This window comes from Prionailurus viverrinus, chromosome C1, assembly GCF_022837055.1.
Source record: "Prionailurus viverrinus isolate Anna chromosome C1, UM_Priviv_1.0, whole genome shotgun sequence".
Lineage (NCBI taxonomy): Eukaryota > Metazoa > Chordata > Mammalia > Carnivora > Felidae > Prionailurus > Prionailurus viverrinus.
This window is the reverse complement of record NC_062568.1, coordinates 21,562,785-21,580,222: the sequence shown is the minus strand read 5'-3', so window position 1 is coordinate 21,580,222 and position 17,438 is coordinate 21,562,785. Positions and strand designations below refer to the sequence as shown.

Genomic DNA, 17,438 nt, shown 5'->3' with positions numbered 1-17,438 from the left:
TTTGGAACCCTTGGGAGTGCTTTGATGTCTCTTCTCAACCCCCAGTCTCCAGTTCTTCCCTCCAACCCCAGATGAGCTCCGTTTTACTTAAGCTTTCCATCCCTATCTTTCAAACTAAAGCAGAATGGATATATTGGGAAACAGGTACCCAGGTTTGATTTCTCTGCCCCGATTATGACCTGATGGAATGACCAGTAGATTTCCCAAGAGGAATGTGAAGGAACTGGTTGCCCTCTAAATCTGGCCAGGACCACCACGGGGTCCAAGTTACCACTTTCAATCAATTACAAAGTGCCCATTCCCTACCATCTAAGGTATGCTCTTGCTAAATCCTTTTTTCCCCCCGTCACGGGATTTCCCCCCACCCCCTTTTCCTGACCCAATGACCTTAGACACATTTGGCAGAGGAACAGACATGCCTACTCTCTTCCAGATTGGGTCCGAACAGTAAATCAATGTGTTACAATTTGTCAACGAACCTCCATAAAAAGGAAAAACAAAAGAAAAATGAATAAGGATGAGGGCCAGAAGCCAAGAAGGGGAGTAGTAATAACAATAATCACCACCATTTTGTACTGGGCACCCGAGGTCTCGCGCTGAACGCATTATCTGGATTCACCTATCTGATCCTCACAACAACCCTAAACGCTGGGTAGGGGTCCTAACAGATGAGAAAACGGAGACTGGGAGAAGTGACCGCCGGGTTACCCAGTTAGTACCTAGAAGAGCGACAATTCCGCCCTAAATGTGACTCCTTCAGCTCCTAAAAAGAATTCAAGGAGCTATGAGAAGAAAGGATTTATTTGTTCTGTTGTTTTACAGGCAAGCACAAGCGCTGGAGAGGAGAGGACAGCAGCACAGGTGGAAACAATGGAGAAGCAAAAAGTGAAGTGAGGGCAAGAGCCGAGAAGAAAAGAACCCGGGGGATGTAAAGCAAAAAAAGATTTAGAAACTCTTCGAGTTCGGCGAGTGCTGGGAGACCTAAAAACTATTTCAAGAAGGAAGACGGAAGGAAAGAGGCAAGGGCCTGCAGGCGAGAGGCCCCACTCCTAAGCCCTCGGGCAGACAGCCCCGCCCCCGAAGGGAGGAGGGACTTCCTCCCTGCGGGCAGCTGCTTCCGGTGGAGTCCGGAAGACGCTATCGGGAAGGGACTAAAACTGCGCAGCCAATCGGGGCGACACTTTCGTCTTACCGGAGGACTCGTGGGTAACTTGCTCTTGGGAACCAGCACCATGGCGTCTGGCTGCAAGATTGGCCCGTCCATCCTTAACAGCGATTTGGCCAATTTAGGGGCTGAGTGCCTCCGGATGCTGGACTCTGGGGCCGATTATTTGCACCTGGATGTAATGGACGGGTAACTCCGCGGGGCTCGGGTCAGGGTTGCCGCGCGGGGCGGGCTCGGCGCACCTTTATTGAGTGCCTTTTGGGTGCACGGCGTCCCTGTACCGCGGAGCGCCGCACTCTGAACGCGGTGCTGAAAAGGGGACTTGGGGTGGGAGTCCTGGAGGCCCTGGCTGGAGCGAACCTGAGGCGGCAGCCTGGGCTGCGACCGCGTCCCAAACCCCACTTCCTCCCCTCCCCCCACGTAACGTGTGGCCCTAGCACTAGGACCTGGACGCAATTTTAAATCTCTTGGACGCGTCTCTCATTTTCAGTTAGAGAAACTGAGGCCCAAGGGGATAGGCATGACTTGCCCAAGCTCATATAGCTAGTTAGTAGCAAAGCTGGGGAGACAGACTTGTGTAACGATTAAGAGCTTGGTACCTGTAGCGAGATTGCCCGAGTTCTGCCATTTGATGGATCACCTGGGACAAGCCACTTAACCTCATTGAGCTTCAGTTTCATTATGTGAAAAATGGGAGTAACAGTAGAACCTACCGCTTAGGCAATTTTGGAAGATGAAATGAGCCAACATGTAAAGTATTCAGTGCCTGGCGTATAGTAAGTTCTCAATAATTACTAGGTGTTGTGTCATTGTTCGAATTTTGATTTTCCTGTTTATTTTCTCTTCAGGCACCCTGCTCTTCAGGGAGGTCAGTTTTTTTGTAAGTAATTTTTAAGCACTGTAGTTATAGCACATAATCGATATTGTTCAGAGTCAGTATGATGCTAGTTTAAGTTGGCTATAAAATGTAGAGTCTAACCTTGAGAAGACAGTAGGACTTTCAGGATTACACAACATTGTGACAGAGTTGCAAATTGTATTTTCTTGGGTTTGCCAAGTAGTTCCTTGAGCCCTGCTGATAACTGGCCTGAAAGCAGTAACAGCCATTACTTTGGGTTCCGGGTCAAAAAATAAATTTAAACAGGTAAAATTTCTGTGTGGCCTCGTGCAAATTTGCAAATTTGTTTTATTTACAAAAGATGATCAGTTACTACCTGTTCTTTTTAATGTCACTCCTGTTACAAGAGTTTTGTCTTTGTTCTGTCTGGTTAAATCTGTTGTTTCTCTTTTATATCCGACTCAGTTATCAGTAAGTATCCCAACTGATCATGGCAAAGTCTTTACTTTAGAGTCTAAGCATTCTAGGCTAAGTGTGTAAGATTGGTAAGTATTACCTCGCACGAAAGCTTGATTTTTATTGTGTTATATACATAATTCATATTCATAGTTATGTACACGTACATAATTTTTGGAAAGCTCTGAGCTTTCACAGGTAACTGGAGGGTGTACCTCAAAGATGGGTAGGTACATTTTCATGTCTGGGATACAGATTTTGTGTCTGAGACCCCTACCTCAGGATAGAACAGGCTACATGTGTACATGTGTAGTCTGTTTAACACAGAAAGCAATTTGGTGTTTTAAGTAAGTCTTGGGCCATATTTGAGTAACTGAATGGAGAAGATAATTTTTTCAGTGCACAAATCAAGAATATTAATGATAACAGTAGTAGCTAATATTTTTGAGCACGTAAGTGTTTTCAATGTTCTTTGTGAATTAACTCACATAACCTTATGAGGTTGGTGCTGTTGTTGTCACCAGCATTTGACAGTGGGGAAATGGACACAAAGAGGTTAAGTCACCTGTCTGAGGTCTTCTAGTTAGGAAATGGTGGAGCCAGGATTAGAAGCCTGCAACAGCTTGTGTGGTCTCAGAAGTTAAATGTCTTCTGTGGGTTCTGGGCTTATCGGGAAGGATTAAGACATTCTCTGTCCGCAAAGAACTAATAATTTATACAATTACTTTTGTTGTCTATTTTCCCATCTCTCCTGCTGTACTGTAAGCTCCCTGAAAGTAGGGTGTCTTTGGCTCACCTCTGAATTCTCTGCAGGTAAAGCACGGTGACAGGCTTAGTTATAATTGGTTGAATGAATGATTGGCTCTATCATAAGAGAGGGATGTCTGATGAAACACCTTGTCCCCTCCCAGCCCAGTGGCAGACCCTGAGCTGATTAAGATACACATATTTGTTTTTTACTGGCTCCTTTCCCCCTTTGCCAAGTAACATCTTGGTTTGACAAAATTAAATTCTCCAAACACCATTTTAAAACCTTTCTCTTTTAATCTTCACAACGTTTTGAGCTCAGAGGTATTTTGATCCCCTTTTGTAAAGGAGGAAACATTTAGGGAGTTTCAACCTCTTCCTGATGTCCCACCAGAAGAGGCAAAGCTAGCTGAGCTGCATTGTTTCCTAGGCCAGGTGTGTGAAAGTGGGGGCATGGACTCCCCTTTCTAAGGTGGCCAGCCTCAACTTACCTTCTCTTCAGGTACTGCCTCTATGCTGTTCTTTTTCCTGGTCCCTTTAAAAATCTCTAGTATTCTAGTTTGGATGCACCTGTTGTTTCCCCTTTTCCCCTAAGGTCCCCGATTTCTCTCCTGATTAAAACTGAATGTCTTCATCTTGAAGGTCAGGAACAAGTTTTGGGAATACTGTGGGGTGTGGTGCACTAGTATGGTTGGATATTTGAAAAAAAAGGACCAATGAATTCTCTGGAAAAGAACATTGGAAAGCATATAAACCTGCCATGACAGGACAGTGATCAGAAATGTGCTGTTAGTCCTAAGTGTAGGAACAGAGCAAATATGCAATTTTTTTTTTTAAGTCTGTTTCTAACGTTTGTTTATTTTTGAGACAGAAACAGAGCATGAACGGGGGAGGGGCAGAGAGCGAGAGGGAGACACAGAATCTGAAACAGGCTCCAGGCTCTGAGCTGTCAGCACAGGGCCTGACGTGGGACTCAAACTCACGGACTGCGAGATAGTGACCTGAGCCGAAGTCAGCCGCTTAACCGACTGAGCCACCCAGGCGCCCCACAAATATGCAATTTCTAAATTAGTTACCAGGATTTAAAATTGGGGAGATTTCACATGAGTACTGGATTGCTGACTTTTGAAAAACATCCAAAGATTTGCTAGCACTTGGTCCACAGCCTCATGAGGCCACAATGGGCTGGAGCTGAATGGCAGCCACCATCATTAACCAGGCTAGATGTTCTTCAATTGTCTTCTGTCTCCATCTGCCCTATATTGCTCCTCTGTGTTTTTTGCCAGCCCTTGGAAACATGAGATTGTGTTTTCTGATTCACAGGGAATGTTTTCTCATTACAGACTTGCTCCATTTATTTATTTATTTTAATTTTAATGCTTTTATTTATTTTTGAGAGCCAGAAAGAGACAGAGCGCCATCAGGGGAGGGACACACAGAGAGGGAGACACAGAATCTAACACAGGCTGCAGGCTCTGAGCTGTCAGCACGTAGCCTGACGTGGGGCTTGAACCCACGAACCGCGAGATCATGACCTGAGCAGAAGTCGGATGCCCAACTGACTGAGCCACCCAGGCACCCCAACAGTCTTGCTCCATTTTAGATCAACTTTAATCCTCCGTTTACCATCTTTATCTTGGAAGATCTGGTAAATTGATTGTATGACAATTGGAAACAGAGCTTCAGATTGATGAGAGAAGATGATGAGAGATAAAATAATTATATACCTGTGCTGTAAACAATTATAGCTTAATCTCACTAAGTCTCTGGGGAAAAGGGATACTTTTTTATTGTATTTTATTTTTTGCAGACTGCAGAAAGTACCTTTAATAGGACAAAGAAAAAGAATAATACAATGGTGAAGCCGACTGCTTTGATGAAATTTCTCTTAGAGTGAAATAATGTATTTTCCAAGCTGGTCTGATAAGAACTCCCAAGGCATTGGCGTGCCTGGGTGGCTCAGTCAGTTAAGCATCTGAATGTTGGTTTCGGTTCAGGTCATGATCTCTTGGTTTGTGGTACTGAGCCCTGTGTCTGACTGTGCCCTGACAGCGTGGAACCTCCTGCTTAGGATTCTTTCTCCTGTGCGCATGCACTCTTGCTCTCTCTCTCTCTGTCTCTCTCTCTTTCAAAATAAACATAAAGACCTCCCAGGGCATTTGTTGAGAATTCAGATTCCCAGGTCTGAATTCTGTCCTTCCCCTGTGCGCATGCGCTCTTGCTCTCTGTCTCTCTGTCTCTCTCTCTTTCAAAATAAACATAAAGACCTCCCAGGGCATTTGTTGAGAATTCAGATTCCCAGGTCTTCTTTAGTGTCATAGGGTTGGCATAGAGCCTGTAAGTCCTTTTGTGACACGTGGTCCCAAGGTTACTGTTGCCTGGCAAATTTAGGACCCCTTCACTTCATGCTTGGGTTTGTCGCCTTTTTCTGTTTCAGCTTAACCATAAACCTTTGGTTTCTTGTCAGGGTATCAGTACCTTTCTGTTCTTCTAGTGTTCGTGGTGAGCCTAGAGCACTGTAGTACAATTAGTCATGCAGCTGGGGGAATCAGTAGTGTTACATGATATGCTTCTGTTTCCCAGTGAAGTAAAAAGTATATTTATTCTGTTCTCCTGTTTTCTCAAGATGTATGTGTTTATTATGTCTGTTTAATTATAAAGGTAACCTAAGGTTGAGCAACAAAAGTACTCTAAGGCCATGCAGCAAATTAAAAGAACAGTGAACAAAATCCCGATTTTCATTCCAGAGCTGTATGATACCCAGTAAGCCTCCCTGTCTGCTTATCTGACCCTCACCTCTGAGTTCCAGGAAACATAACGAGCATCTTATCCATGCCCCTGCCAGTCATTGCTCTGAAGTGAAACGGTGGAATGATTTCTAGATACTAGAAACCCTACCTTCAAGGACCAAAGTGTTTGCCGGTGTCCGTACCTGTCCACCTTACCTGGTCCCTCTCACATGTGTCCTGAATCCTGACTTGTCTCACCTCCCCTGGACTTTGTTTTTTTGTCGTTATCAGTGGAGAGACAGATGAGCGTAATAGGTTAAGAGCCTGGACTTTGGAGCCAAGTTGCCGGTGTTTAATGCCTGCTTGTGGCACTTCACAGGCTGTGTGACCTTGAGCCTCTCTTCCTTGTCTGTAATATATGGATTATAGGAGTACCTGCACCATAGAGTTGTGAGGTTTTAATGAGTTAGTATATGGAACGTGTTTAGAATGGTGCCTGGCCTGTGTAAGTTTTAATTTTTTTATTAGCATTCATTGGTCTGCCATCTAAGCTTAAGGTCTTAACCATTTATTCTCTTTTGAGCTCCTCACATCTAATGAGTTCACAAGTCCTGTCACGTGTTATCTGTCGTCTTTTCCATTCTCATTGTTCCTTGCCCAGGCCGTCTTCCCACTTTATTATTTCCACTTTGTTTTTTATTTTCTCATTGCTTTGTGTGTTTTTTTTTTTTTTTTTTTTTTTTTTTTTTTTTTAAGTAATGTCTGCTATGGGCCTTGAACTCACAACTTCGAGATCAAGAGTGACACACTCTACCAAATGGGCCTGCTTGTTTCTTGCTTTATTTATTTATTTATTAAAAAAAATTTTTTTTTTTTTAACGTTTATTTATTTTTGAGACAGAAACACAGCATGAACGGGGGAGGGGCAGAGAGAGAGGGAGACACAGAATCGGAAACAGGCTCCAGGCTCTGAGCCGTCAGCCCAGAGCCTGACGCGGGGCTCTAACTCCCGGACCGCGAGATCGTGACCTGGCTGAAGTCGGACGCTTAACCGACTGCGCCACCCAGGCGCCCCTTGTTTCTTGGTTTAAAACTTCATTTCATATTTACAGCAGGATAGAATCCAAACACTGAGCCAGGCATTTGATACCCTTGATGTGACATATTCTGCCTCCTGTTCTTTTCACCCTCACCAAGCTGAAGAGCACCACCTCTCCCCCACTTTGAACACAAGTTGCTTATTTTTGCCTTTGCTTCATTTCTTTTCCCATCTTTACAAATTCTTTGTTCTCTGAATCTCGTGATCTTCCCTTCTTTTCAAGTGCCATACTACTTGCCTCATATGGCCCACTTGTGGCTTTACCTTTTCTTGCTATCCTCATACAGGGTAATATCTACTACCTTTAACCAATAAAGCCCCGAGTTCAGTGACTTAATGTTATAAAGTTCACTTATTCACGTAACAGTTCAGCTTGAATGTCCTTCCATGAAGAATTTCAGGGACGTAGTCTCCTTCCATCCTGTGACTCTGCCAGCCCTTAATGGCTTCTCTATTGGCAAAAGGGTGAAGTGAGGGCAAAAAAGGAATACCCCTTAAGCTCCTGGCCCTGCAGTGACACACATCACTGAAATTCACAGGCCTTTGGGGAGAACCAGCTGCACGGGCCACCTGGAGGTCAAGGGAGTCGGCTCTCCCCAACAAATACAACAGCAGGGCCAGGGATTCCGTTGGGTGTTAGCCGTTTCTCACCAATGAGATTATAAACTTTTCTAGGGTAAGCAGGAACTCCCGTATCATGGTACTTGCATAGAGGGGGTTTTGTTACATATTGAAATGAGCTAGTGATAGAACAGAAGGACAAGCGAGTAGGCCAGTGGCATGAAGTACTTTGGGGTCAGATGTCAGGAAGACTTACTCTGAATCCTGCCTCCGCAAAGTATTAACAGGGTGACTTAAGAAAGTTATTTCTCCTGTGTTCTTCAGATGGGGCTATAACAGCATCTACTTCATAAGGCTGATGAGAAGATGAAGTAAGGTACAACACCTGGCATGCTGGAAACCCTCAGTAATGGGTGGTTAAACTGATTTAGTACCCACTGAATGAAGTGGATTAGAAGTGGCCACAGGCCGCCCATGACAGACTAGGATTTGAGAGACCCATGTCAGAGTCCAGAACTTCCTAACTAGTGTGTGACTTGGGCAAGTCATAAAACTTTTGGAGTTTGGATTTGGTTGTCTTTCCATTTTTACCTGTTGGATTACAAACGATGGAGTTAAATCTTGTGACACTGTCTGATTTTGTTGAAATATCAGGGAAATACTGCTTTGTAAAACTGAAATTACTGAGATATTTTTAGTATTTTTTAATACTGATGATGTTAAATACTACATGGAAAAATACTGCAATCACAGATGGTCCCATTTACCCCTATCAGAGTGCTTTTGAGAACAATACAGAAATTGAATTGAAAACATTTTCAGAGTAAGATTTTGTTTGTCTTATAGGCATTTTGTTCCCAACATCACCTTTGGGCACCCTGTGGTAGAAAGCCTCCGAAAGCAGCTAGGCCAGGACCCTTTCTTTGGTAAGTGGGTGTTACGCTGTCTGACGCTGGATGTGTTGCTCAAGTAGATGATTGATCTCTCAACCTCCAATTTCATCTGGAACCCCCAACCCCCACCCTGTGCTGAGTCTTCACTGGCTGCTTGTAATAAGCCAAACTCTTTCTTGCTTCAGGGCCTTGGCACTTTAGCTGATCTCTTTGCCTAGAAAACTGTTCACTTGGCTGGCTCTGCTTTATCTTTTGGCCCTGAATTACTGGCATTTCCTCAGGGAGAAGCCTTTCTAAGCACCCCATCCTAAATTAACCTTTATCCAGTTATCAGACCACCTTCCGTATTTTCTTTTTCAAACTTCCTTCAGTCAGATTACTTTTGTCCTTTACAGCAGGGATTTAATCCACTTTGTTTTACTGTGGTTTTTGTAGAGCTAAGCATAAACACAAGATTGGGGTTTAGTGTAATTGTTAATTCTCGTGAACGTGAATTCAGTCCACATGTTGTTACTGCTCTTTTAAGCTAAGTTAGCAACGGCTTGAAGCTGACAAATGTCTCGTACGTAAGAAGTTGAACAAATTTTTATAAATAATGTTCTTAAGTACCTTGGAATTTAGTAAAACTTAGGTATTTTTTATTGGCATATTGTGGGCCGATTTTGAGAAGGATTCTAGTTATGCTGTCCCATGTGGTTGTCCCTACCCACATGTAGCTATTTAAAGTTAGTTCAGGTTAATAAAATGAAAGATGAAGCTTCTCAGTGGCATTAACCAACCATATTGCAAGCTCTCGGTTGCCACATGAGTCTAGTGACTGTTGTACAGTGCCATTCTGGAACATTGCCCTCGTTGTAGGAAGTTCTCTTGGTCAGAGCTTCTTCATAGGATCCATCTATTTTGCACATAAGAAAGGGTGCGTTACCACGTAATTTATGTGGCATGAGGGAAACCATGTTCCAGCAGCTTGTTCACCATTTTGAAATTTTCAAATAATGGAATGTAATCCTCTGATGATCTGGACTTTTTTATTACATTTTAGAAAATGAATTTTCCAAAATAAATTTGTTCTTATGAATATCAGGTGAATGAAATAAGTAGCCATGTTTGCCCCCACCGTGCTGTGGCCACAGAGTCCTCTGCATCTGGCTTTGTATGAATTTAAAAGAAGTTGTTTTTTTTCTTTTTTTTTTCTTTTACTTGGATTCCTCGCATCACTACTCAGTGCTATTTGTGTCTCCTACATTTGTGCCTCTCGTATCAATCCTACTGCTACAACCACACACAGTCTGCTCTTTCTGTTTTTAGTTTATTTGCTAATAAACTTGCTACTAATCAGTCTGTCTAGAAGTGGGTCTACAGTAAAGATGAATGGACTCCAAATGCTTTAATGTTTGGGTTTTGTGACTTTTGCTTTTTATATTAAGACGTGTTTTTTTTTGTTTGATTCTTGGATCTTGGTTGTTGGATAATTCATGTGTACATTCTAAGAAGTATTTCACAAGGTGCATGCATAACTGGTACAGTTCTGAACTGTTCAGTCTCAGTATTGAGTGGAAATAACCAGTAAGCAATCAAGTGACAGGGAAAAAGCTGTTATTTTTGTGCTTTGGTTTTGGGTGTTTTGTGTTGTTTTGTTTTTGTTCTCTTTGCTCTCATCTAAATCTGCAGTCTTCACGTGTGGTCTGAAGACCCCAGGAATCTCTTGCGGGTGGAACATGAGGTGATGACTATTTTCATATTACAGCGGTATTTGTCATTATTTGTGTGGATGGTACAAAAGCAATGGTGAGTTTGTCTGTTGGTTCCTTAGCCTGAATCAAAGCAATGCTATTGAACTATCCAAGTTGTTGTTAAATTATTCTTCACCACCATGTATTCATGGTACACATCGTTGAAGGTCAGTACAAATAATTAACTACAGTAAATCTGATGGTTGGGTGCATTTCTTTTCATGTTTTGTGTGCCAAAGCAGGAAGTACATATGAAGTGCTTCTGCAGTATACTGCGTGATGATGGCTTTCTCAAGGAAAACCCACTTGCGCCACTGAGTTGTGAACTGAACTGGCTGCCTTTTTCACGAACACTTATCTTCACTGGAATGATAAACTGATAGATGAACTATGGTTATCAGACTTCAGTATTTTACTGACATTTTCTTGAAAGTTAACTAAGCCTGTCATTTCAAGGAAGATACCTCATTAATTATTGTTTCCACTGATAAAATTAGAGCTTGCAAATGAAAATTTGAATTTTGAAGAAGTTGTGTCTGCTTCTGTGAGCTTATTAGCTTTCTCCTGTTTACAGCTGTTGTGATAAAATCTGTGGTGTTGCGTAATTTCTGATAGCAAATAATAAAACGTGTTACTCTTTGGAAGTCCTATGTAATGCAGCAAACCAGTACTGCAGAGATCCATTCAAAGTGTACTGGGACAGGCCAGTGGCTTTTAGTGTAACAAAGCTCAAAAAGTTCATTGGTAGAGTTTACAGATTCCACATTGCAGCTAACCTTTATTAAAGTCCTACTTGCTGAGTTCTGGGGTAGAAATAGAAGAATATCCACACTGGTCTGAAAAGGCTATCAATGTACCCCTCCCTTTTCTGTGTACTTTTTTCCCTTTTCTTCATATAAAACAACACGTTGCAGCAGACTGAATGCAGAGCACATGTGAGAATATGGAGGTCTTCTGTTAAGCCAGACATTAATGACTTGCAAAAGTATAAAATAAGGTCACTCTTAAGTTAACATGTGATAGATTTATTATTATTTTTAAATGAGTTCAGTAGACACTTAAAAATTGCTTAGTTTGAATTTCTAAAACATTTTAGACAGTGTTAAATACAGTTCACATCAACGTCGTTTTGGAGGTCCTCAGTAATTTTTAACAGTGTAAGCGGAGGCTGATGTTGGAACATTCAAGAACTGTGACCTCAGTATGTTACCTACAGGCAGATGACTCACTGAACTGGTCGCTCCCTGAACACTCTCCATTGAGGGTTCCCAGCGGTGACCGCACGCCGGAGGTGGACTGGCACAGCAGTCTGTTAACGAAAGGAATGAGTAGATATTTTAAAGCAGATTGATTTTTCCTTACTTATAACACAAAGAAAATAAGAAACACCAAATAGAGTTTGTCTTTTAAAAACAATGTTTTACCTATTAACATAGGTTCTATTTTTGTCACTTGTTAGTTTAGAAATACAAACTTTAATCTCGGCTTTGTCAAGCAGTATTCCCTTTTCCTGATATTTTTCAAAGCCTTATTGCATTTTATGGTCTTAGTTGAGTCTAGAATTCTAGACATTTTTTCTTTAATGTAGCTCAGCTGTATCAGAGGTAATGCTTCCTCTAGCAAAAAACAGACAAACTCAAAACTCTTCTTAGCATATCTGTCTGACCTAGGAGTATTTACTGTTTCCTTCTTGACTTAACCACTTTTAAGCCGCCCTCTTCTTGTTAAATGGTCTAATGTTTCAAGTCAAGAACCTTAAGAAGGCCACCCCCACTCTCCCTAACGGATCCCTGTGATTTGAGCTTTACAGTTAGGATGTGTGTCAGACCTGCAGTTACCATGTCCTTCCCTCGAGACCCGCCCCCCGTGGTGCAGTTTTCGGGCTCCCTTCCCCCTGCACATTGGCCTGCAGCAGCTCCCGCTGCCATAGCTGCAGAGCAGACCCAGAATCCTGCCGCTACTTGCCAGTTTCAATCACTGCCAACGTCATTTCTTCCTGGGTGACTACTGTGGCTTTCCAGCTTAGATCTTGTCACCTCTCCGCTCAGAATCCCACAGTGCTCCCCCCCAATCTCGTTCAGAATAAAACCCAGTGGTCTGCAGAGCTCCAGGCTGTGGCCCCTCATCCCGTGCCCCTGTGATCCTCCCGCCCAGCCATGCTGGCCAAGCTGCCAACCCAGTGTGTATTGTATTAACGTAGTGTCTTTATGGTCTGTCCCCACCCCCCACTAAGAATGTAATCCCCATAACAGCAGAGATTTTTGTCTGTTTTTTATGCTCTGTCCCTGGGGCCTAAAATACTTAATGATGCAGTAAGTGCTCCATAAGATATTGTAGAATCACTTTATTTAGCTTTCTTATAAATGAGAAATGAAATCTGCATAGATAATAGGACTGTTGAGAGTTTTTTTTAGACTAGCATTTCCTGGACCTAGGTTTCCTGAATTCTAGTCCTTTTCATATATACCATCATATGCCTTTTGTGGAAAACTGGTTTTTTGAGAAATGAGTTTAACTAAAACCGTATCTTCAAGTTAAAAGGAGGCTAGCAATACAGCAGTGTCATTATTTAAGAATTCTTTTAATGCCAAGTAGTTTATATCCAAAACAGCCAAAACTGCAGGCTGGCCTCACCAATATGGGGCAGGTATCTTCCTTTCAGTAGTATTCAGGAGATGTGTCTTTTCTTTCTAGATATGCACATGATGGTGTCCAGGCCGGAACAGTGGGTAAAACCAATGGCTGTAGCAGGAGCCAATCAATATACCTTTCATCTTGAGGCTACTGAGAACCCTGGGGCTTTGATAAAAGACATTCGGGAGAATGGGATGAAGGTGAGGGGCCAACAGTGACCATAACGTTTTAATACTCTTCACTCTTGGTGTGGACGTTTCATTAGAAGACAGGAAGTGATAGGCAGAGAAGACCAGACTTGAGCAGTTGTTTTTTAGCTGAGAAATCAGAGTTGAAGTATAAGTTGTCTGTTAGACAGGATTTCTATGTTCCCCTAATGTTTTCTGAAAAGTTCTGCCTTTTAGGAAGATTTACATTTGGGTAGCCTTGTTGACTCTTCTAAAAAATAGTTTGAATAACTTATGCATTCCATTGCTGTGTATATTCTACTCTTTAAGAATAGATATTTCTAGGGGCGCCTGGGTGGCTCAGTCGGTCACGCATCTGACTTTGCCTTGGGTCATGTGCTCATGGTTCGGGGGTTCAGGCCCCATGTCGGGCTCTGTGCTGACAGCTCAGAGCCTGGAGCCTGCTTTGGATTCTATGTCTGCCTCTCTCTGCCTCTCCCCTGCTAGCGCTCTGTCTCTCTCTAAAATAAATAAATATTAAAAATGAATTTTTAAACAATAGATATTTCTACTGGGTCTGACATGCCATATTAATATAATGTGGAAATAATTATTAATGTGATGTAGCAAATTTGTCTCTGTTATAGGTTGGCCTTGCCATCAAACCAGGAACTACAGTTGAGTATTTGGCACCATGGGCGAATCAGATAGATATGGCCTTGGTTATGACAGTGGAACCTGGGTTTGGAGGGCAGAAATTCATGGAAGATATGATGCCAAAGGTAAAGAAATATTTGGTTTTGGGGTGAGGCTTTTATAGTGTGTGCACATTCGGTAAGCCTGTATTGAGCCACTTGTATTTAGCCATGTCCTGTTCTGAAGATGGTGGGGGGAGGGGGGGATGCCTGCAGATCCCTGGAGTACGGTGTGATAAATGCTGTATGAGATTTAGCGTGGAAATCAGGAAAAATATCACATCTTAATCTTGAAATTTTCTGTCAAAGGCATTATCCCTGTAGCCTTTCGATCTCTTGGGAGATCTCTTTTCATTGAACATTGAGGGTTTTTTCTTTGTCTTGTTTGCATGAAGTATATTCTCTGCAAAGCCATGACAAGTTCAGTGCCATTGCCCCAGAAGAATAAGCCTTGCTTTTATGAAGCTGGATTAAAAAGGAAGGTATCCCTGATCATAATTTGTATTAGTAGAAAGTTAACTGTGTGGTGGGCACCTGGCCGTCTCAGTTGGAAGAGCATGCAACTCGTGGTCTCTGAGTTGTGAGTTCGAGCCCCATGTTGGATATAAAGACTACTTAAAATAAAGAAAGAAAAAAAAAGTTACTGTGTGAGACACTTGGAATCCTGTTTTAGTGGCTAGTATTTGGCTATTTGATTTTTTATTTGGTTGTTTTTCCCCTTAGGAAATAGCCACCTTAGGAATCACTTATTTCTTCGTGTATATCTAGGTTCATTGGTTGAGGACCCAGTTCCCGTCCTTGGACATAGAGGTCGATGGTGGAGTAGGTCCTGACACTATCCATAAATGTGCAGAGGTGAGATTGCTCTTCAGGTCACAGCTGAACTGGTCACAGACCAGTTTCCTATCAAATGTAATGTCTAGAACATTGTCTTGTGCGCCAAACAGATTTTTTGTGTTTCCTAAATTGCCTTTCTTTCTGGGAAAGGTATTTTTTTTTGTTCAAATGTAGAACATTGAGAATAAAGAGCAATAAGTGAATATTCTCAAATCATATAATCATTAAAAAGTAAGTCCCAGTTATCTCATTAATGCTGAAGGAAGTTATTTTTTAAAAAAGAATATGCTGAAAGCCAGCCTTTGGGAGATCATTAAGTTCTAGGCCTTGGAGTAAGACATTTTTCCAAAATAGGGAAAGAAAATCTCTACCTGCTTATAAAGTGAAAAGATTGTGATTTTGTATAGCTTAGGTGTATTAGTTACTGGTTTGTCCCTTGTAAAAACTGTCTGGAGCCATTTCTGATGTAAATTTTGGTCTGATTTCTGGATAGCTGTGGTCCTCCTCTACGTGAGGGGGGATGAGTCTTCCCAAGTAGCCAGCTGAGCTGAGTTAATGAAGCCCTGAGCTTCCCAAGAGGGTGCCAGCCCTTCCTGTAACACTGCAGGTCATTGAAGTTTATGTGGCCTGTTTTTATTTAAGCAACATGGTCTAATCTGCACTTTAAGTTTTTTGTATAAATGCCACACTTTTTTGCTTGATACTTGTCAAAAGCCGTGGCTGTGAGATACTTCTGGAAGAGGAGCTGACCGGGTGATTAGTGAACGTATGTCCTTTGACTACTTGTGGATTTCTTGTTACTGAACTGTGCTGTGCCTTTGGGTGTTTTTCCTGCTTACATTAAAACCATGTTAGGCTGTAACCCTACAAAACTAATTTTTTTTTACATTTTTGGAAGGAATGTTTTTGGAGATGTACACTGTATCACAGAGTGACGGTGTCTCCTGGGAGGAATTTTCCTCCCTTCTGCTGCCTCTCCCAGTAGCCTCCTGCCACTTTGTTCCGGAAGTGGATCACGTGACAGATTGGGTTTCCCTCAAGTCAAATCCTGGGAGTGCAGAGCTAAATTTGGACTTCCCTTACTTGCTTTTTCTCTTTGATTTCTTTGTTTCCACTTTAAAAGTATATTGAATATCTTTTTTAGGCCCTTCAAAGCCTTTCTGGAATACAGTGAAGTAATACATGAAAAAGTGCTTCATTCTTTCTGACGTCAGAAGGAGAAATTATTTAATGTTGCTGTATTTTATAGTTTCACACTTTAGCAATAATGGTCTATCAATTCCTTCACAGTTGACCCTTGAACAACGTGGGTTTAAACTACCTGGGTCCATTTTTATGTGGATTTTGTTGTTGTTGTTGTTATAGTAATGTAATGGTATTTTCCTAATGCTTTTCTTGTCTTTTTTTTTTTTTTTTATGTTTATTTTTGAGAGAGAGACAGAGTGTGAGCAGGGTAGGAGCAGAGAGAGGGGGAGACACAGAATCCGAAGTGGGCTCCAGGCTCTGAGCTGTCAGCACAGAGTCCGACATGGGGCTCAAGCTCACAAACTGTGAGATCCTGATCGGAGCTGAAGTCGGATGCTTACCCAACTGAGCCACCCAGGAACCCCAATTCCTTCTGCTTTTCTTAACACTCTTCTCTAACTTTATTGTAAGAATACAGTATGTAATACATGTACCAAATATGTGTGAATCAACTGTTTATGTTATTGGTAAGGCTTCTAGTCAATAGAAGGGTTTTAGTAGTTAAATTTTGAGCGAGTCAAAAAGTTACTCACAGATTTTTGACTGCACATGGGGTTGGTACCCGTAACCCCTGCATTGTTCAAGGGTCAACTACAGAGTCCAAAGATTAAAAGATAATTTGTTTTTTAGTAGCCTTAGGGGCACTGGCATATTTTGGAAAAACTTTAATAAAGTTGAGGATTAAAAGATTTTTACATCTTTTTTTAAATATTAGCAAAGATTCAATGTCGTTTATTTAAAGGTGGTTAATAAAAAGCCAGTGATTTCTTAAATACATTTAAAAATCATTTTATGTTTTCATTTGTTAAGCATTTTATTTGTTCATGGAACTAGACTGTTTGAAGTCTGTTCATCTCAAGGTAGCTTTCGTGCATTTAAAGCACTGACGAATGCAAGGGTAGAAACTCTAGTCCAGAAATTGTTTTAAGCTTCTCTGCGTCTTCCTTTGAAGGATAACCTGAGTGTTTACTTCTTCCAGGCAGGAGCTAACATGATTGTGTCTGGCAGTGCCATTATGAGGAGCGATGACCCCAGATCTGTGATCAACCTGTTAAGAAATGTTTGCTCAGAAGCTGCTCAGAAACGTTCTCTTGATCGATGAAACCGTGAGGAGTCCAGTGTTTACGCTCATGAAATCTTTCTCCTGGAAAACAAGAATATCGACTACCAAAACATACCACAGTTGAAGCAGGGCTGTTTCTCTGAGCAGCTGTTCATTCCAGTGACTAAAATCTATCCTGCAGAATGTTCCAAGAGGTTAGAAATTGGTGTGTATGTCTCCATTTTTAGTGATGGAATTTAAAGATTAGTGTGGTAAAATACCATTTTTACTGGGAGACTTGATTTTTATAAGAGTAAAAATATGGCTGTATTAATAGGGTTATAAACAGAAATGTGTCTTATTGCCTACTGAAGGCATACTAGCTACTATGAAAAAATATTTTTTTTCTGCATTTTAAATCTTCTCGTTTCTTGGTTGTTTTTCCAAAGCAAAGGAAGTCCTTATGTTTTTCCTGTTTCATGTCATTTTTGATTTGTGTGTGTGTATGAGAGACAATATGAGTAGAATGGAAGTAATTTGCTTCTTAAACATGTTTTTTATTTTGTACCTTATATTTGATACATAAAAACTGCACAG

At 41.7% G+C, this 17,438-nt stretch overlaps 1 protein-coding gene across 4 annotated transcripts; it reads left to right on the top strand.

Annotated features, from left to right (window-relative positions):
• Positions 1 to 991: 991 nt before the first annotated feature.
• On the top strand, positions 992 to 17,260 carry RPE (ribulose-5-phosphate-3-epimerase). 4 transcript variants are annotated; one of them, XM_047868966.1, is made up of 7 exons: positions 992 to 1,343; positions 2,014 to 2,045; positions 8,442 to 8,521; positions 12,916 to 13,055; positions 13,670 to 13,804; positions 14,486 to 14,572; positions 16,779 to 17,260. In XM_047868966.1, exons 1-7 carry the CDS (start codon positions 1,233 to 1,235, stop codon positions 16,899 to 16,901), a joined length of 708 nt encoding a protein of 235 aa, XP_047724922.1. In that variant the 5' UTR covers positions 992 to 1,232; the 3' UTR covers positions 16,902 to 17,260. The 4 variants fall into 4 exon arrangements, with proteins under 4 accessions (XP_047724922.1, XP_047724923.1, XP_047724924.1 ...); XM_047868968.1 differs by having other exon boundaries at positions 1,221 to 1,354; XM_047868967.1 differs by lacking the exon at positions 2,014 to 2,045 and having other exon boundaries at positions 1,126 to 1,354.
• The last annotated feature ends 178 nt before the right edge of the window (positions 17,261 to 17,438 follow it).

Excerpts from the sequence above, each read along its gene's own strand:
- RPE (XM_047868966.1), top strand. The coding sequence starts at position 1,233 with ATGGCGTCTGGCTGCAAGATTGGCCCGTCCATCCTTAACAGCGATTTG. Across the intron at positions 2,046-8,441 it reads TCAGGGAGGTCAGTTTTTTT|GCATTTTGTTCCCAACATCA; the intron begins GTAAGTAATTTT and ends TTTGTCTTATAG. Across the intron at positions 8,522-12,915 it reads AGGCCAGGACCCTTTCTTTG|ATATGCACATGATGGTGTCC; the intron begins GTAAGTGGGTGT and ends TTTTCTTTCTAG.